The sequence below is a fragment of the Bubalus bubalis genome, chromosome 11, assembly GCF_019923935.1.
Source record: "Bubalus bubalis isolate 160015118507 breed Murrah chromosome 11, NDDB_SH_1, whole genome shotgun sequence".
In the NCBI taxonomy this organism is placed as follows: domain Eukaryota; kingdom Metazoa; phylum Chordata; class Mammalia; order Artiodactyla; family Bovidae; genus Bubalus; species Bubalus bubalis.
Window position 1 is genome coordinate 90,072,250 of NC_059167.1, and position 21,267 is coordinate 90,093,516.

Sequence of the window (21,267 nt, forward strand, 5' to 3'; positions counted from 1 at the left end):
TGCTGTTTATAGGGCAATTCTTAGATTTATGGAAATATACTCTGCACTGAGAGAAGAGTGTGTTAATTATAAGCTGCTCTGTGGCAAAATGATAGCTTATTTCTACAGTCTTCTTAATTTGATTTAATCAAGACCAACAGGTCTGAGCTTCAAGGGGTCAAGTTCTATTATGTCCTACAGTGACAGCTTCCATGATGAAAAGTAAACAATAATTGAGGAATCCAAACATTCAGTTTATTAAACTAAGGCTAGTGAAGCCATAGCATGAAAAAAAGCTGCAGTCATTCGGGACAAATGGATGATTTTATAAAGCTAAAATCAAAAGACTTGAGACATGGAAAAATTCATAAGTATGAGGAAGTAATAAAACACAAAAATGACCACAAGAATTACAAATATATTTAAATCTCAGACCTGGGAATTGGACTATACACAGCCTTCTAGGGGAGAAGAGAAACGCCTTATATGTTCTGACAGCACTGCACCTTTGGCTTGTTTTCAGTGGTTGGTGGAACATGAATAGGAACCACATTGTTGCTTGGAGACATGTCATTTTCACGTCTGTCTGACATTTGCTTCTGAGAAACAATGCGGTATATCTCTGAGGGGAAAAAAAAAGAAACAGCAACACTCACTGTGAACAGACCTATAAATCAGTGATTAAAAATTAAAGATACACAGAGGTAGAAGTTATATTCACAAGAGAAAAAAATGCAAATAAACTGAACAGAGCTCATATACTCAAAGCTCTTTTTTCAACCAGCCACTGATCAGTCAACCCATTATTTCACAATTTCCCTTAAGGTAAGAACAGAAACAAAGGCTTTCCATTCCAGAGGGAAAGGTTTACCAACCAGTTAGATAAATCTTGGTCTAAAGAGATTATACAGTTTATGGGCTTAGATCTAAATTTCTAACCTTATCAAAAAAACCTACATATATTGACACTGTACCACAGAAAAATATTTAAATCTGCATTATCAGACCCAGTAGGTATTTCTGTACGTAGTGAAGAATACAACTTCACAGACAAGTCAAAATCCCAAGAACTCTTGGAAAAGAAGAATGGAAAGATAATGTGTATCAATGCCTCCTGGACTAAAGTTAAATTGCAATGAGATAATCATTCAAAACAGGCAACTTAAGATTTTCTATGACACTTAGCAAAACTGTTTAGCATCCACCTCTTCCACTAAATGTCCCCTGCCGTATCAGTAAGCAGAAGATGCTGGGCCATCAGCCACCACACCCACCCGCTCTCCCCAAGGAAGCACCCTGAGGGAATTGAGGATGGAGCAAAGTAATATACTGGCACTAGCTAGTTAAGTAAGTGAAGTCGCTCAGACTCTTTGCGACCCCATGGACTGTATAGCCTACCAGGCTCCTCTGTCCATGGGACTTTCCAGGCAATATAATACTGGAGTGGACTGCCGTTTCCTTCTCCAGCAGATCTTCCCGACCCAGGGATTGAACCCGGGTCTCGCGCATTGTAGACAGACGCTTTACCGTCTGAGCCACCAGGGAAGTCTTCTTTTGATATGCACCTTAACTAGCTAGTTCAGGTGCATATCAAAACAATGATTTCAGACTTCCCATACATAGGAAAGCCCTAAACTCATTAACTTGAGATGTCTGGTTTTCTTCAGTTTTGAATCCAGACTACCTGATTTTTGTTCCAAAACCTCCTATATATCCTGGTTCCTCTCCTAACTCTTCTGAACAGTTCCTCAGAGCTATCTGAGAGGCTGCCTCCTGGACTTAGGGCAAGTCCACCGAATAAAAAATATAATTCTCAACTTTCAGATTGTGCCTTTTTTTCAATCAACAAACTATAAGAACCAAAACTGTACTACCTTATTCATGCTTTATCCCCAGCATATTAGTTTGGTGCAAACGTAACTGTAGTTTTGCATTGTTGAACTTTGTCATTTGATACTGAAACACACTCTTAAATAAATGTGGTTATCAGTTCAGTCGCTCAGTCATGTCCAACTCTTTGTGACCCCATGGACTGCAGCACGCCAGGCTTCCCTGTCCATCACCAACTCCCCGAGCTTGCTCAAACCCATGTCCATCGAGTTGGTGATGCCATCCAACTATCTCATCCTCTGTCGTCCCATTCTCTTCCTACCTTCAATCTTTCCCAGCATCAGGGTCTTTTCCAATGAGTCAGTTCTTCATATTAGTGGCCAAAGTACTGGAGCTTCATCTTCAGCATCAGTCCTTCCAATAACTATTCAGGACTGATTTCCTTTAGGATGGACTGGTTTGATCTCCTTGCTCAAAGGTTATCTTATACATAATTTTAATGGGCACTTCTTGCATTTCTTTTTTTTTGGCTAATGGCTTATTACTTGCCATTTATATTTATTTTAGACTTGGCAAATGTTAGACAAAAAGCAAATTTGAGTGATTTTCTTATTCAAGTTCAAAATGGGTCGTAAAGCAGTGAAGACAGCTCGCAACATCAACAACGTGTTTGGCCTAGGAACTGCTAACGAACGTACAGTGTAGTGGTGGTTCAAGGAGTTTTGCAAAGGAGACGAGAGCCTTGAAGATGAGAACCACAGTGGCTGACCTTTGGAAGTTGACAATGACCAACTGAGAGGATCACCAAAGTTGATCCTCTTACAACTACACGAGAACTTGCTGAAGAACTCAACATTGACCACTCTACTGTCATTCAACATTTGAAGCAAATTGGAAAGGTGAATAAGCTAAGTAAGTGGGTGCCTCATGAGTGGACTGAAAAATTTTAAAAATCATTTTATAGCATCTTCTCCTATCCTAAGCAACAACAACAAACCATTCTCCGTCAGAAATTGTGACATGTGATGAAAAGTGGATTTTAGATGTCAACCAATGGCAACCAGCTCCATGACTGGACCGAGAAGCTCCAAAGCACTTCCCAAAGCCAAGCTTACACCAAAAAATGGTCATGGTTGCTGTTTCAGTGGTCTACTGCCAGTCTGATCCAGTACAGCTTCCTGAATCCCAGCAAAACCATAATATGTGAGAAGCATGCTCAGCAATTAGATGAGATGCACGGAAAACTGCAATGCCTGAAGCCAGCATCAGTCAACAGAATGGGCCCATTCTTCTCCATGACAAAGCACAACCTCATATCGCACAACCAAACGCTGCAAAAGTTGAACAAATTGGGCCACGGAACTTTAGCCTCATCTGCCATATTCGCCTGACCTCTCGACAACTGATTACTACTTCGAGCATCCTGAAAATTTTTTTCCAGGAAAGTGCTTCCACAACCAGCAGGATGCAGAAAATGTCTTCCAAGAGTCTGCTGAATCCCAAAGCACAGATTTTTATGCTACAGGAATAAAAAAACACTTATTTCTCATTGACAAAAATGTGCTGATTGTAATGGTTCCTATTTTGATTAATAAAGATGTGTTTGAGCCTAGTTATAATGACTTAAAATTCACAGTCCAGAACTGCAATTATGTTTGCACCAACCTAATAGCAGGGGATCGATAACTAAGTACATGATAAATTATTATTAAATTCCTCTACAGCAAGTTATTATTGTTCAATTGCTAAGTCATACCCAGCTCTTTGCGACCCCATAGGCTGCAGCATGCCAGGCTTCCCTGTCCTTCACTATCTCCTGGAGTTTGCTCAAAATCACGTCCTACAGCAAGTACCCTTATTTAATAATAGCTGTGTTTTTAATAACTGGTCTTACAGCACACTGCCTAACAGCAGCTCCTGCTGACTATCTAAGCTCCTTACAAAGAACATATCTTCTTTTGTCTTCACAGTGCTTCCCCAGGAAAAACACCCTCTATAAGTAAGGGAGTTCTAAAAATGGGACAAATTGACACGATATGCCTCCTATTATGCGGTATTGTGAAGTAGAACATATTCCTATGAATGACACCTATGTATTCCTACCAAAAAATGTTTAAAATGAAGTTATCATGAGGAAATAATGAGATAAATCCAGACTGAGGGACATTCTATAAGACAACTGGCCAAGATTCTTTTTGGCTGTGCCAGGTCTTGGTTGAAGCATATTCTTCAGTTGCAGCATGTGTGATCTAGTTCCCAGAACCAGGCATCAAAGCTGGCCCCACTGCACTGGGAGCACAGAGCCTGAGCCACAGGACAAGGGAAGTCCCTTGGTCAAGACTTCAACAAACGTTACTCACAAAATACATTAAAAATTGAAAATAAATGCTTTAGATGTGGACTATGGCCTATCTATTTATATTAAATATGCATTAACTGCCTATTTAAGTAAATAATATTTAAAATCCAATTCCTCAGTCCAATAGCCATACTTCAAGTGCTTAACAACAACCTATAGTCAGTGACTACCCTATTCAGTACCCAAATATGTAACAATTCCATTAATCCAATGTGTTTTCCTTGACCAGATCCCAGGCTTAAATTGTAAAAACCAAATCTATAAAACACAAATCTGAATACAACCTGCACATTAGATAATACTACATGAACATAAAGTTCTTGGATATATGATATTATGATTATTTTAATATAAAGTTATGGGATAAAAAAAAAGCAGAATCATATTTTCAAAATGTCCAAGAATACAGCAACCAAATGCAATGTACAAACATCATTTGGATTTTAGTTTGAACTATTAAAATTTGAGACAGGAAATTTTAATATTGTTTGAGTAATAGAGGACAATAAGGAATTATTGCCAATTTTTAAGTGGTTTTATTGTTACGGGTTTAAATTCTATCTTTCAGATATACATCATGAAATGTTTACAAATGAAATAACATAATACCTCGAATTTGTTTCAAAACAATGGGGGTGGCAGTAGGTAGAAGACAGGCAGGCTCTGGACTGATGGTTATCAACGGCTACATGGGAGCTCATGACAGTACCCTACTTTTGGCATGCTGAGAACTTTCCGTAACAAAAAGTTAAAGGAAAGAAAATACATTAACTAAATTAATATTTTTTTTTTCCAAATTAAAAAAACTAATGTTCTGAAAGCTGAACAAGAGCAAACTATAATCAACTGTATAACTAACAAAGACACTGACAGCTAGTGTACCTTTTCTTATGCTTTTCTGGGGGAGCAGGTGGCTAAAATCTGTGCTTTAAAAGGTTGACAGTGGTTCAAAGAACCAAGAGAAAAAAATGAGATTACAATAAACACTACTGACTAGAGTTTTGTTTTTTTTTTTAAAGGATATGAAGGCAGAGCCTTCATTTACATTCTTTCCATTAAAAGGGGATGGGACTAGAGTATATCAAGGGTAAAAAGGAAAAATCATTCAATCAGGCAAGTGACTAAGGACAAAAGATAACCATCAACTTACTATGAAACTAGACTCTTCAGTCTTTATTATGTTTTCTCTCTAATCCCAAATTGGATGGCTCTTCAAGTACAAATGATTAAATGAGACCCTCTATAAATTTAACTTCTTTACAAGTGGTTTTGAATGTTGTTAGGGGAACCAAAACAAAAAATATTTTACAGGTTCTTACATGAAAAGCAAATAATGGACAAGAGGAAAAAGCAGAGTTCTCAGAGAACACAGAAAGGTAAATAATTAAAGAGATCTCATTATAAGAAAAACAAATTTGAGCAGCATTATAAAACTGCCTGCAAGTACTACATACTGTTTGGCAGAAATGGATTACTCCTACATTGCTCCAATCACCAAACAGATGCCAACCAAGGCAGTGAAGAAAAAGAAACTTGATCAGAAAATGAGGAGAAAATTTTCTTTCGGGTAGAATGGGCACTAAGAAGCTACACAAGTAATTTACTTAACATCTCTTGTGGCTGGATGTGTCACTTAGAAAAAAACTTTGATAAGAAAACAGGAAGCAGATACCTTCAGATGATAAAGTGTCTGCCTACAACGCGGGAGACCTGAGTTCAATCCCTGGGTCGGGAAGATCTCCTGGAGAAGGAAATGGCAACCCACTCCAGTATTCTTGCCTGGAAAATCCCATGGACGGAGGAACCTGGTTCGGCTACAGTCCACGGGGTCGCAAAGAGTCGGACACAACTGAGCAACTTCACTCACTCACCTTCCAGCTGGGATCCGATTAAGGAAGGTTATTTAAGTGGAGGAAGGGGTACAGGACTAAACCAGCTAAACCAGATGCAAATATTTTCCTCTATAAAGGGCATGTTCTCCTTTAGAACAAAGTGTATGTGATATACCAACTCCTGTGCAGACCCTTTTCAAGAAATCCAAAGGACAGGTAAGGTTAAAAAGAAGGAACTCTGCTTTATCGTTCATACATTAGGATCTCCTGTACGAGATCTAAATATAAAGTAAAATATTAATATAAAATAGCTTTAAATATAACCAAATAAAGTTAAATAAAAGACATATGCCTATTTCTACTCTAATGAAGTATTTATCAAGATGCAAAGTAAATTCTAAGTTAAATGTAATAGTTTCAACCTGGTGAATAAAAAGAGCTAAAATTCTTCAGTCCTTCCAAAACTTGTGAAAATAAGAGGCCTGAATTATCCTATTAATACTACAGCTCACATTAGAATTTATTAAAACTTCTTCAAACCCACTGCTCATGATATAAGTTTCCTGAAGGTCAAAAATGCTCCAATTTGAGTTATTTAAAAGGTTGCCACATGCAAAGAACCAAGACTACTATGCCTGATTAAAAGATCCTTACTACTCCAATAAGATTAGTGTCTGAAAACTCTAGTCCCACTTTTAAGAGACAATATGCTAAATGAACGAAAATTCTTTCAACTGGGAATTCCCTGGCAGTCCAGTGGTTAGGACTCTGCACTTCCACTGCAGGGGCACAGGTTCAATCTCAGCTTGGGGAACTAAGATCCTGTTAGCCACGCCACAGGACCAAAAAAAAAAAAATCTTTACCACAGAATTTAGAATTTAGTCTCCATACTACAAAGATGGCTTGGACTTATTGATCACATGGAGAAACCTGGCAGACACTATAACCAACATCACCAGTTTCTAATCAGACAAACCAATATTGTGAGCCTCCTGATGTGATGCGCTGAGAACACTCTGTGGTATTCCTATTGAAAGCAAATAACCAGAACTGAATCAAACGGAAACATCAGACAAACCCAAACTGAGGGACATGACAAAATAACTGACCCATACGCTTCAAGAAATGTCAATAAACCAAAAGACAGACTGAGGAACTATTCCAGATTAGAGGAGACTAAAGAGTTATGATAAGTGAATGCAATGTATGATCTGATCAGATTGTCTTTTGCTAATAAAAACACAACTGGAACAGCTGGCAAAATCTGAATAAGCTCTGTAGCTTAACCATGATGAGGCACTATTACCTCTCTTTTGACCACTATACTATGGCTATGACATACTAAATATCCTTGTTTTTAGGAAAATACACAATGAAAAAAAGCTCCTAGGGATAACGAGCAGCATGCCTGTCACTCTCAAATGGTAAAGCAAAACAAAACAGTATTGTTTACATATTTAGAGAGAGGAAGAAAAAGAATAGAGTGTGGTAAAATCCCTCAGTATCTGAGGGAAATGGGTTAAGGGTATTTGCCAATACTTGGTACCACTATTGCAACCTTAAGTCTGAAATTGTCAAAATTCAAATCAAAAAGAAAAAAAGTAACACAGTATGGAAGTATGGATTAATAACATCGCTTAATGAACTTGAAAATGAAAGAAAACAGCTGCACTGAAATCTAGAGGCTATGCAATGTATCAGACTCACTCACCCACTAACCAACTACCTCCTAAAAATACCATCAGCAAAATTATGTCAGGAAGTTACTGTCAAATTCACAGATATCAAGAATGCCAGGGGTCTATTCTAAAATAAGCAACGCAAATTATCTTTGAAGTAACAATGGAGATACATTTTCTAATATTTAATTTTGCATCTTAAAAAGTAAAAAGCTAGTTTTTTCTTCCAGTGACATCAAAATACAATACAAATACTCCCTTAATACTGTTAACCTGTTAAGTCAGAATTAAACCTAAATGAGAGTACAGTTCTATTTCCTGTTTTTTCTGTGCATTAATACTCCCATTAGTATACAGAAAAGTTTAGATCCTAACACCTGCAAAACGCAGATTTCCCTGGTCATATGCAGTGATCTCTGATCCTACAGATCAACACTGAGATTTATGCAGGAAGTTGAGGAAGTAGTGACTAGAGAGAGGAAAAGTGGTAATAAGTGAATCTTTTGTTTGCTTTCAAGCAATATTAATTAAGCAGTAACAAAAGCTTAATCGAGAGTGAATTTTAAGAGAAACAGCCAGATGTTCATCATTCAGGACAAAACAGTTCAACTTTAAGTACAATATATATCACTGCTTATTGATTAGTTCATGTTTGAATGGATCACAAGTTCGATGCTACAAAATGACACATAAAATTGTTAACCACAGATGAAACAAAACACTTGGCCTCATTTTCACTAAATAAATGGGCTAGAAATTGAGATCGGAATGGGCTAGAATTATAACAGAGATTTGATGGGACGTAAAAAATGACCCAAAAAGGACAGACTAAAGTTTTTTCAAACGAGCTTTCTCAGAGGGCTTAAGAAGATGAAGATGACTCACATCTTAAAACACTGAATCTTAGGACTAGGGAGGTTCACCGACTTTAATTACAGAGCGAATGAGAACAAAGTGGTAAAAGGTAAAACCTACAAATCCTGGGTCTCAATTTAGTATTATCACATTGACTCAAGAGAAACCACACAAGTGCTTAAAATGAAAAAAACAAGATTTGAAGACATATGGCATATTCAATCAAATCTTGCCTGCTTGAAACAATCTGCAGTGAAAGTTGACCCAAAGATTTTTTTTTTTAAAGTGACTGTGTTCCAAAGACTGTTTATCCAACCCTAGCAGCAACATTTACTATTTTTCTGATAAGAGAAAAGAATTACAATAAAATAGATATGTAAAACATCAATATAGTTTATTTTTAATGAGTTTTTTTCATACTTTAATTGCTACTTAGCTAATATCCAATGTTTACAATGTATCAGGCGCAGTTAAGTATTTTACATGTACGGAACTCACTCATTTTTGGAGTCTAGATTTCCAATAACAGTCAGTTCTTTTCTAAGGATTAGGTTACAGAAACAAAACCTTTTCACTCACAACATTAACAGTCAAGTCAAATTATACCACAAGGTATTTATAAATACAAGCCCTCTCTTAAAAATAAAATAACAGAACTCCCAAAACATATTTCAACTTTACATATGAAGAAATTAAGGCCTAGAAAGGTTAAGTAACTTGCCTAACAGAGCTCATTAGTAAGTGAAGGAGCCAGGACTAGAACACAAGTCAGGCTTCCAAGCCCATGCTCCTAAACCCTAAGTTTTATTCGCTACATTTTTACAGTAAAATAAGACAACATTTAAAAGCTAAAGGGCTTCCCTGGTGACTCAGATGGTGAAGAATCTACTTGCAATGTGGAAGACCTGGGTTCAATCCCTGGGTCAGGAAGATCCCCTGGAGAAGGGAATGGCAACCCACTCCAATATTCTTGTCCGGAGAATTCCATGGACAGAGGAGCCTGGCAGGCTACAGCCCACGGGGTCATTAAGAGTCAGACATGACTGAGTAACTAACACTTTACAAGTTAAAATCTGTTGGCCTCTAATACAACTGCTGCATACCAAGAATAAAATCTTGTTACATTATCATTAGAATCTCATTTACTTAACCATTTCTCCATATATACTTTTTAGAACATCGTGTAAGAGCACTATATATTAAGACTACACTCTAAATTATGAATTCTTAAAAGTAATATACATTTTTAAAGTACTTTGTATTTATTAGACTTCCCTGTAGCTCAAGGAGAAGGCAATGGCACCCCACTCCAGTACTCTTGCCTGGAAAATCCCACGGACGGAGAAGCCTGGTAGGCTGCAGTCCACGGGGTCGCTAAGAGTCGGACAGGACTGAGCGACTTCACTTTCACTTTTCACTTTCATGCATTGGAGAAGGAAATGGCAACCCATCCAGTGTTCTTGCCTGGAGAATCCCAGGGACGGGGGAGCCTGGTGGGCTGCCGTCCATGGGGTCGCACAGAGTCGGACATGACTGAAGCGACTTAGCAGCAGCAGCCTATAGCTCAAATGGTAACCAATTTGCCTACGATGCAGGAGACCAGGGTTTGATTTCTGGGTCGGGAAGATCCTCCGGAGAAGGGAATGGCAATTCACTCCAGTATTCTTGCCTGGAGAACCCCATGGACATAGATGCCTGGCGGGCAACAGTCCATGGGGTTGCAAAGAGTTGGACATGACTAAGTGACTAACACACACATTTATTAGAGGATTAAGACGAAACTTTCAGATAAATTGTTCATTCTATTAAAGTGAGGGTAAATATGCTCAGTTGCTCAGTCACGTCTGACTTTGCAACCCCATGGATTGTAGCCCGCCATGCTCCTCTGTCCATAAGATTTCCTAGGCAAGAATACTAGAGTGGGTTGCCATTTCCTCCTCGAGGGGATCTTCCCAACCCAGGGATCTCACGATCCCATCTCTTGTGTCTCCTGCATTGGAAGGTGGATTCTTTACCACTGAGCCACCTGAAAATCTCCAAATTTGAGTCACTATAAATAAAATATTCTCTCACCCCTGAGGTTGACATGGTCTACACATCCACATTCCAAAAGACCATGAATTTTATTTCTTTTCCACTACTTTTAAAACTTTTCAATATGTAATCACTGGCTGCTTTTCTCCACAGGTGACACTTTGCTTCTTAAACAATAATAAATCATGGGAGAATTTTACCTTTTGTTTCCTAAGTTTTTAAGAATATATATTTTCCTAGGTGCTTCTATAACACATCAGAACCAAGAACACCTTTTCTTTACTGAATTTCAAAAGGGCATTCATCTTTCCATAAATGGGATTTCAATATTTACCTTATAAAAAAGTACCACTAAGCACTGTTTTGTGTTTATGACCAGGAAGCATGGTATGCACAGACTAAAGTAATAACAGAAGTGAATGCGTTATTTTCAAAGTATTTTTCCCACTATAAACCAGATGAGTTAGGATGACTGAAGTTCAGCAAGCGAGGGTTGCAATGTAACTACAACAGCTCTCAAATAATAGTCATTCTTAGTGTGATTTTATAGTTTAGTTTTCTGATTAATTTGTTTAAATTACCTTTCTACTACTTCTAATTCCCACTGGTCTAATCTAAAAATGCAAGTCTTACCTGTCAAGATTGTCTGAAAAGCAGCTTCCACATTTGTAGAGTCTAGAGCAGATGTCTCAATGAATGACAAACCATTTTTTTCTGTAGGGAGATACAAAACTTCAGTCTTGTCAAATTTAAAAATACAAGGGACGTAGTACACTCAGACCTTCAAAGGGAAAATAACAACTTTTTAAACCCCAGATTCTCCCCCACTTCTTAAGCAATAAGAACACCATGCTACTTCCACTTTAGTAGATTAAAAATGAGAATTTTCATTGGCTTCTTAATTAAAACAAATACTTGCTACATCTAAATACTGCCATTAGCAATGAATAACACTGGGCATAGTACAGTAAACTTACCAAATACCCAGCCTATTTCACCCCTTACTGAGCTTCCCCCTAACATACAGCTATGGTATGAGCAAGGCTGGGTATATGCAATTCACTTAGAATTCTGTTACTATTGTCTGAAACAAAGCTTCTTGACTAGAAAACAGAAAATTTTATCCACAGCATAATCAACAGTGAAAGCTCACATCATGCACTAGTCAAGAATGTACAATGTTGCCCTCTGGTAGGCTGCCCCTACCACCAATACAGAGTCAAGATAGGCAGATTCTCTATTAAGCCAAAAAAGTTATAACTCCAAAGCAGCTACATCCCTGTTGGTCCTTTACACTCCCTGGGCCACTACTTTTCAGACCCACATAGAACAAGTCTTGGTAAAACAAAGACATGATGGAAAAAAGCAGGAAGCACAGAACAAACAGATTTTATCTACCACTTCCAGGGAGAGAAAAGACAGTATTTATATTCAATTTTTGGCAGCAAAAACTCAATACTACAAGTCTAATAACTCAAAGTTAAGCAAGAGAGTCATACAGTCATCATGCACTTTCAAAACAAGATCTGTTAAGCATTCACGTTTACCTTTCCAGAACTGTTGCAACCCATTACCCTCATTGGGAGGGTCATGAAAACTTAAGAAATACAGAAGCACTGTAATATCATAGAATTCGTACCACTAACCTGCAAAAGCTCTTGCTTCATCTGTAGGAACTGCCCTGAGATGGCGCAAATCACTCTTATTGCCCACAAGCATGATAACAATGTTACTATCAGCGTGATCTCTTAGTTCTTTCAGCCATCGCTCTACATTTTCATATGTGAGATGTTTAGCAATGTCATAAACCAATAAGGCACCTACAGCTCCACGATAGTATCTGAAAACAGAAAAATGTATTTAACTATTAGAAAACAACCATAAGATGGGAGAGAACACCAAAAAAGACTAAGTATATGAACTATGTATGTATATATACACACACACACACTCTCACACTTTTTTTTTTTTAAACACATGAATTTTAGAATACTAATACAGGAATTCTTCAAAGGAAAAGAAACAGTACTTTTTTCCAATACCAAAAGTCAGCTAATCCACTTTGGCAGCTATTTCACAGAACTTAAAAATGCTGAGAGACTTCCCTGGTGGTCTAATGGTTAAGAATCCACCTACCAATACAAGGGACACGGGTTTGATCCCTGGTCTGGGGAGATTCCACGTGCTGTGGAGCAAACTAAGCTCATGAGCCATGTGCTGCAACCAGAGTGCCACGCATGTAGCAATGTAGACCCAGCCCAGCCAAAAATAAATAAATAAAATTTTTTTAAAAAATGCTGAGACTTACGCTGATGTTATAGCGCGGTATCGTTCTTGCCCTGCTGTGTCCCATATCTGTGCCTTTATTGTTTTCCCATCAACCTGGATGCTTCTTGTTGCAAACTCTACTCCAATGGTGCTCTTGCTTTCGAGATTAAACTCATTTCGAGTAAATCGAGACAGGAGATTACTCTTTCCAACACCAGAATCTCCAATAAGAACAACTAAAAAGACAAAGTACTTAATGTCAGATGGATGAGGCACACATATTCAGAAGACCATCATGTTTTAAAGCAAAAAAGATAGGGCATCAGATTTTTAAAAAAAGAATGAGGGCAGGGAGGAAGAGTTGAATGCCCATGTTACCAATCGATAAAATCAATTTATTCTTTTTAATGTGTTTCTACCTGCATAGTGACTTCCACCCATCATCTACTTAGCACAGATAAAGTATCCTGTCTTACAAATGCAAATATTAATCATAGGTCTACTAGGCACTGATGACGGGCTAATGCATTAATTTAACAATCAACACTATATCAACCTTATTACCTCACAAGGTTATACTTGAGAGATAAATCCTAAATCAAATGAACAATCTGTGATATGAAAATGTATTAGACATGAAAGCAACAAAGGATGTTAGTGCCCTAAGTATGTTCTACTTAGTTTCATCAAAGCCTGGGTGTGACCTCAGGACTCATATCTAGGCAAAATGAATCACATTAAACACAGTAGGCAGCAAGTTTATAAACTTTGCCACCCAGATCACAGAAGCTACAATGACCCTCTCAAAATTACATTTATCAGACTAGCAAGAAACTAGAGACCCCTCCAAAATCAAGGAGCCCTAGAAAGCTGAATAATAATTTTGACTTACTCTGAGTCAAAGGCAAAGGAAGTCATAACTTTCACTGATGACTTAAAAAAGAAGAAACAGGTTTGACTGATTAGATGAATTTATATCCTCTGATTATTATAGGAAGTAGTTTATTTTCAAGCTAACTACAGTGGATTCTTTCTCACCTAAGGTGATATATCACACTTCAAAAACAATGGGGAAATAAGCAGTTAACTTGTTTTAAAGCGTTTCTATCTGAACTTAAAGAACAAAACAAGCTCACAGGTTTTCAGAATCTGAGCTTGATAACATTTTTTCCTTGGTAGAAGTTTTTTTATCAGTGTTTCAGAAAATATTATTCTTATTCCTACTATTGCCTGCTAACGCATCTTCTTAATTCCTTACTAGCTAACTGATTTATTAGATACCAGGAATAGATATTCAAACACTCAAGAGTAACAGCAAGGTACAAGACCATGCCTTACTAAAGAGACTGGTATTTCAGCGGAAGGGGGACATGGCAAGGGAAGGAAACGCTGTGAGAGCTCCCTGCACTCAGGCCAGAGGGCAGACCGTCCATTATGCGCGAGAACGGATGTAAGCCGGCCTCTGGACAGTCTTGGAGAGAGTACACTGTCAAATGCATATCTTTCTGGCTTCCTCTATCAGCTGATTCAGCAAAAAAATCACCCAGGCAGCAGTGACTCCATGCAGCAAAAGGCACAGTTATTTCCAGTTAGTCAATTAGAGGGTGTCAAGAGTACTACGGCAAACACAGACAATACAGTAAATGCTTCTACCAGGGAAGAAGACGGTAAGGTCATGAAAGTAACATATAAAAACAATGCATTTCCAATTTTATAGTATACTACAGCTGGTTCCTAAGTTAGCTTTCAAGGTCCTCCATTCTAAATGTAAGGTAAAATTCCAGTTTCAGTAATAAAAGTCTACCCTATTAGCAGAGTATACTCAATTAGTAGGGAACTAAGGTTGCCTCTCAGTTCAAAAGGGTGGATGTTCTGCTGATGACACCTCTTTTGAATCTTTCCTGGCCCCACACTAGCACTGAGGTATAAAAGCTTCACTTGAAGTAGGAATAGGAAACGGAAAAACCCAAAAGTTGAACATTTCTACTTCCAAGGCACTCAGATTTACCAGTCAGATGAATCAGTTTAGAAACCAATCACTTAGTTCGAAGCCAAAGAGCAAGACATCTAGAATGACACTGCCGGGACTTCCCTGGTGGTCCAATGGTTAAGACTCCACGCCCTTCCACAGAAGGGGGCACGGGTGTGACCCCTAGTGGGGGAACTAAGATCCCAAATGCCACATGGTGCAGCCAAAAAAAATAAATAAAAACAAACAGAATGACAATGCCTTTGGAAAACAAATAACTCAAAGAACTCAATAACTCCATCCCATAAAAACTCTAGTACTTTCAAGTTTTGGTTTCTTGCCTTTTAACCTCCACTTTATCGATTATATTCTGTCTCCCCATTCTCAAATCTTTGCACTGTCATAAAGACATTTAGTAAGAACATTTTTTCCCTTGATATAACCAATTAATTTTAACATAAAAATTATAACTAGCACCCTTATCTGAAAATAATTCAAGATACATGAATACTTCATACAGTAGAAAAGTTATCTCAACTAGACACAGGCAAGGTTGACAAGAATTATGACTAGCAACTTGTTAAAGGATTATATCTTAAATGACAACAGAAGATATTGCTTCTTTAAGAAGAGCACTGCCAAGATGCTGCTGAGAAATGACACAATATGGAAAACCTCTTCTATGTAGTTACCAAATGAGAAACTGCACCAAGAAAGGTTATATTTAGGCTCACTAAATAATAAACAAACTGGAATGGATTAAGTTACCTAAACAGCTGAAAAGAATTCACTGTGATTTTAAAAACAAATCAAAAGTTCACAGACTCAAACTTAGTTTCTGACCAAAAACAGTTTCATTAAGATGATAATATTTAATTGCTTTTTTAAAATATGACCCACTATATGATCACATCCTACAGTTCAAGAAAGGAATTTGCAGTGACTTTCCTTACTTTTTATCACTAGTATCTTAGTTTAAAGTTCTTCCACTTTAAACATTTTATAACTGTAGCCATCTACATAAAATATATATGTGTGTGTAAGTATAAAATAATAGAATCTGTATATGAAACATCACATTTCTTAAACAAATCTGATAATATTCATTATCACTTGGTTAACCTCATCTAATACTAAATTTGGTTCATTATATATCAAATACTAGGCTGCTAAAAGCTATAAAAAGAATATACGCATTAACTGACCATTATTTAATAAGAATTTCCAACTCTTCAACCACATTTAGTTTTATACAGTCTGTTACAAACTAATGTACTAGACAAAAATTTCATTCAACAAATCAATCATGATATCTCAGACCTAACAGTTTTAACCTGAAGTAATTGATAATTTTCACACTGGTTTATAAATAAACTTGGAGATCTTTCTACTTTCAACTATATTCATAGTCCAAACTCACCAAGAGTCTTTTTTAAAATTAAATAAGGCTGAAGTCTAGACAAGTTTTTCTAGATTCAGCAGAACCCAAATTGCTCAACCATAAGTTGTGAAAGAAAAACTATCAAGATGCAAGACAGCAAAGTTCCTATGATCAGCCCCACTAACAATCAGCTGATGGTTAATTACTACTGACCTTCAATTAGACTGAAAAGAAAATGGTGTAGACTACGTACACAGATATTTTCAGAATATGTGACTTTGAGTTAATGTTAACCACAATATTTGTCAATAGGAACTATGATTGATTTATACTTCACTTATGTGTCTGTCCCACAGGGCCTTAATCACACTGTGTGTAAATGTAGAATTAACATTTTTAAAACAGTCAAGTTTTAAAATTAAAATTCACCACCACCAGCAGTCTCACTGTTGAGCTAAAGATTAATGTTCAAGAACAAATACATAATTTAAAATAATTTTCCTACTCTCCCCACATTACACTTCCACTTGAAGCACTCCATCCTACACCAATCAGGATATCCCTTCATTTTCAACTGATTAGAGCTACAAACTCATTTACAATTCCCTCAACTATTAAGTTTGCTAGGATAAGTCTTCTTCCAAGTAGACAGCTGCAGCTCATCTCAGGGAATATCTACATAGAATAAAACCATTTTAAAATGAAATTATTGTTGCTTCTCTTTAAATTAAAATTGTATAAATAAGAAATTGGCTATACAATCACAGACGTTAAAAAGTGACTCATATCCTATTAAGAGCTTTTTTAAAAAGTGGAAATCTTTCTCGGCAGAATTTTTAAAAACATTCTATTAAACAGCAAAGTGTACAACAAATGAAACCAAAACCTGTGGAAATATAAAATACTTTAGAAGGCTCTAGTTTTAAGTTTCTTAACTAATACTTAAATGCTCTTCCAGTTATAGATTTACGGTTTTAAGAAAAAAAAAACAAAACTGTAAGAACCATAGTAACTTCTTGAACATTATCTGAGTTCTCAGAGAAGCTAAAACTTTACAGTCGCACTTAATTCTCACAACAGTCCTGAGAGATACTATTTTCTTTTTACAGATGAGGGAACTGAGGCTCAAAAGAGTCTGCTTTCCCAAGGTCACAAAGCAAATGTAAGACCTGAGGCAGTAATTTGAAACCAGGCCTGTGCGATTCCAAAGCCCTGTGCTTTCTCAATCATTGTTAGCAAAGTGGCCTAAACCCCAAAGCTAAGTTAAAATCCATTAAGCCAATCCAGGGTACTAAGTATTTTGGGGGAAGAAATAACTAGGTTCTATAACCAACATTCAAGTTGTAAACCAAACAAGAGAAATACTCTGATAGTCTATCTTGTCCTAAATTACTTCAAAAGCAGCCCTTATGTAAAAAAAAAACAAATCTCCCTTTAATGACTACACCCCAGTCTCCAGGGTCTCACTGAAGTAATTTCACCAGACCTCAGAAGCCTTCAGCCAACAGTATGTAAACTAATCCATGTTTCTTTTTTGTATTTGTAAAATGATTAAGTACCCTCTTCTCTGTGAACAACTTCCCACTGTCAGGCGGGGGGAGTGGATACTGAAGGTACTCACTCTACAGAAAAATTTCTGGCCCAGAAGAGTAAGTGGCGGTAGGCCCATCAACTAGTAGGCCAAGGTTTGCAGAGTACTGGTGAAGCAATGTTTCCTGCTTTGTTTAGTCAACCATACTTAGCACCCAGTGGCAAAGTCAGAAAGAGTCACTAAGCTTAACATTCTTTTCAAACTCCACCCTTCACTGTAAAGGTTTAATAGTAATGGCTTCTTCCTCGCTGGTAATGATCTTTGTTCAGCATACTACTGATGGCTGCTCTCCTAACTCAGGACCAGAGAAACAGCATCAGAGAGAGAGCATTCATCCAACAAAAAAAGCATTTACTGTACTTTCCTCTCAAGGAAAGCTGTACCCATTATCTTTGTCGATTACAAAAACAAAAAACAAACAAAAAAAACTATTTGGATTCTTTCCGGACTAACCAATAAGCAATTCTTTTTTTCACTCCCCATCCTCCACTATGTTTTGTCCAAGGGCACTACATGGTTCCCTATCTTATGAAAAACATTTAATTTGACCAAAGAGCACACAACTTCCCCATGCTCCCCCACCTTTGGGAAAAGGTATGTGGCCAACCAGGACGCTTCCCTTCCTGTTCTAAAAACACCAAAAGGTTGGATCCTCCCAGTGTTGCAGCAGGAAGCAACCAGTCCGTAGCGATAAAGCAAGCTATTTGTGCAGCGTACAACCTTTCCTGCTCAGGAACTGGGCCTTCAGGTCTGGCAAGGATAACAGCCACCACCCATCCGCAACCCCTAGTCTCGGACACAGTCAAGAGTTATCCCAGGCTGGTTGCCTCTGGGTAGGGAAGGCAGGAGAAAAGAAGGCTGGGTGGGAAGTCACATCGGTCTGCCGGGTCACTGCGACAAGTGCGCGCGTGGGTGCTGGGACAATCCCTCCTGCCCTACCCCCCACCACCGGGGTCGCACGAGCGACGTGGGAGAGCTCGTAAACTACTCGCGGAGGGAAGGCAGAAAAAGAGCTACCAATGCCGGGGGCCATGCGAGGTTTCGGACCACGAGAAGTGTGGGGTGGGTGGGGGTGGGGCTGCCGACCCGCTCGGATTTTTAACCAGGGCCTGGCCCCGGGGATAGAAAAGGGCGAGGAGAGGCGGCTGTCCGAGGGCAGGGGAAGGGTTCGCCCGAGGGAAAAGGGAGGCAGATAAGAAAAAGATCTGTATGGGAGAGTGTGCCGAAAGAAAGGTGAAGAACGAGGGGAAGGGCCTGTCGGAGGGGCTCAGGAAGGGTGTATACCGAAGGGGAGGGGGCGATGAACCCGAAAAGATGGATGGTGGGGGGGCGCCCCATTAAGGGGGCCCCGGAACCCGGGGAGGAAAGAAGGCGATTTGAGAGACGGCAGCCGGCCGCGAGAGGGGCGCAGGGTAGGGACCGTGAGGCTTCCTAAGGCCTCTGGGGAGGTCGCTATGAGACCGCTGTGTGGTGAGGACCCCCATCCGTGAGTGGAAGGAAAGGGGCTGAGCTGGGGGACCTCAGGATAAGCCGCACAGAAAGGAAGAGCTGAGGAAGGCCGATCTCAGGGCAGGGGCAACCCGCGGGCGGATCCCCCGGGAGTGTCCCGGGCCCCCAAACCGGGACTCGAGGGAGAGTTCCAGAGCCCACGGCCTCACCTTTGAAGAGGTAGTCGTACTCGTCGTCGCGGGTGCCCATTGCGCGGCCGAGAAACGAAGGGGCGGGAGCAGCAGTGGTACCGGTGGGACCAGGGGGCGTCGCTGCAGGGGTAACCCGAACGCCGAGCTTCAGCTGCCGGACCCGGTAAAGAACCCCTCCCTGCCGCTACGCCACTTCCGGCAGGCCCCCACCCATAGGGGGAAGTACTTCCGGGGGCGGCGCCCCGCCCCTCAGCCCAATAAAGGTGGAGTACGCGAGTTTGGCGTCTGTTGTCCAAGCTTCCCGGACTCGGAGGGGTTTCGAGTGGCTTAAAGAGCGCGGTACTCCCGGCTTACCTCACTTATAGAGGCTGCTCTCCATACATAATAGTCTCTCCCTCACTCCACTCGCCGTTATTCGGGAAAGCAGGGCACTGGAGAGCGCTTCAGCACTGCCTCTGGTGGTCGGTTTGTGGATGGGGGCGGGGTTCTCTAAGGATTAGAGAGCCGAAGGCAGAATTGCGAGCGTGGCGGTTCCATGGTGTAATGGTTAGCACTCTGGACTCTGAATCCAGCGATCCGAGTTCAAATCTCGGTGGAACCTGTACACCTTCCACTTTTTGGTTTGGGTTTTGTTTTTTCCCTGGCCACGATTTTATAAGTCATGTACTTATTCACAAAGTGACTCTTGTACACCTGCGGGGTATATGTGTCTTTGAACTAAGTAGGGAGGGAATGCCACAAAACTCAGTTGCCTAGGAAGACCACATGCATTTCCTTCAGTTCCGTACTCTGTTACCTAGGTGTCTCTTAAGTATCCTCTACACTTCGCCCTTTTTTTTTTAACCTCGGCCGTCTTCGAAAGCGTCCATGAAAAGTTGATTCTTTTTGCTAGAATTTTCAACCTCCAACTTCATACGAGGGCAGGCACTTTCCACTCCTCTCCAGAAATCTCTCAAACTGTCTCCAGATGTATTCACAGAACCTCGCCCACCCTCCGCATCAAAATTCATCAAGAACTTCTTGAACCCTATTTGTCATCCTTTAAGCTTAACCTGGTTACATAATTATTTTCTTTAACATGCAGAGCAAAGGATGACAATTTCCATTTTTGCAGAAATGTGGATGGGGAGGTTCAAATGATTTCCAAAGATCACACAGCAGGGCCTCCCTTTATGTGAAGAGACTTATAGCTCAGTGGTAAAGAATCTGCCTGCTGATGCAGGAGACTGGTTTGATCCCATCCCCTGAAGGAGGAAGTGGCAACCCACTCCTGAAAAATCCCATGGACAGAGGAGCTTGGTGGGCTATCCAGTCCACTGGGTCCCAAAGAGTGGGATACAACTGAGTACATAAGCACTATATTTATGCCAAAAAGCTTTTCCCCTTTTTTTGTCAAACCTCACTACACCTGTGTGCAATTTAGAGTTTTCATCAAAGGTGCCTGTAGTAAGTAGAATAAAGGCTCTCCCAAAATGTCCACATCCCAATCCTTGGGACCTGTGAATATACTAGATTATGTGGCAAAGGGGAATTAAGGTTGCAGGTGGAATTAAGGTTGCAAATCAACTGACTTTAAAACAGGATAATTATCCTTGGAGTCTCCATGTGGGCCTAACGTCCTCTCAAGTGTCCTTAAAAGTAGAAAAGGGAGGTCAGAGGGTTGTGGTGTGAGAAGGCCTTAACCGGCCCTTTTGGCTTGGAACATGAAGAAAGGGGGGGCCAGGAGCCTAGGAATGCAGAGGCTTATAGAAGATGGAAAAGGCAAAATATAAATGAGAGGAGATGGAAAAGGCAAGGAAACTGAGTCTTCCCTAAGGCCACCAGAAAGAACACAGCCCTGCTGGTACCT

General features: G+C 39.5%; 1 protein-coding gene and 1 non-coding gene across 2 annotated transcripts; one reads left to right on the plus strand and one right to left on the minus strand.

The window, feature by feature from the left end:
* Positions 1-212: 212 nt before the first annotated feature.
* On the minus strand, positions 213-19,602 carry RAB11A (RAB11A, member RAS oncogene family). The gene is made up of 5 exons (XM_006050210.3): positions 19,437-19,602; positions 12,878-13,073; positions 12,216-12,409; positions 11,203-11,283; positions 213-601 (listed from the first exon to the last, which is right to left on the minus strand). The coding sequence occupies exons 1-5, from the start codon at positions 19,474-19,476 to the stop codon at positions 462-464; spliced, it is 651 nt and encodes a 216-aa protein (XP_006050272.1). The 5' UTR covers positions 19,477-19,602; the 3' UTR covers positions 213-461.
* A 345-nt stretch (positions 19,603-19,947) lies between these two features.
* TRNAQ-CUG lies at positions 19,948-20,019 on the plus strand. The gene has a single exon. It is a non-coding gene; the product is annotated as a tRNA-Gln (tRNA).
* Positions 20,020-21,267: the final 1,248 nt, after the last annotated feature.

What these genes read in the sequence shown, in the direction of transcription:
- RAB11A (XM_006050210.3), bottom strand. Translation starts at nt 19,476, where the DNA reads ATGGGCACCCGCGACGACGAGTACGACTACCTCTTCAAAG. An exon ending in GTACGACTACCTCTTCAAAG is followed by an intron (nt 13,074 to 19,436) that starts GTGAGGCCGTGG and finishes TTGTCTTTTTAG; the next exon opens with TTGTTCTTATTGGAGATTCT. An exon ending in TGAAGCAAGAGCTTTTGCAG is followed by an intron (nt 11,284 to 12,215) that starts GTTAGTGGTACG and finishes ATCTCCCTACAG; the next exon opens with AAAAAAATGGTTTGTCATTC.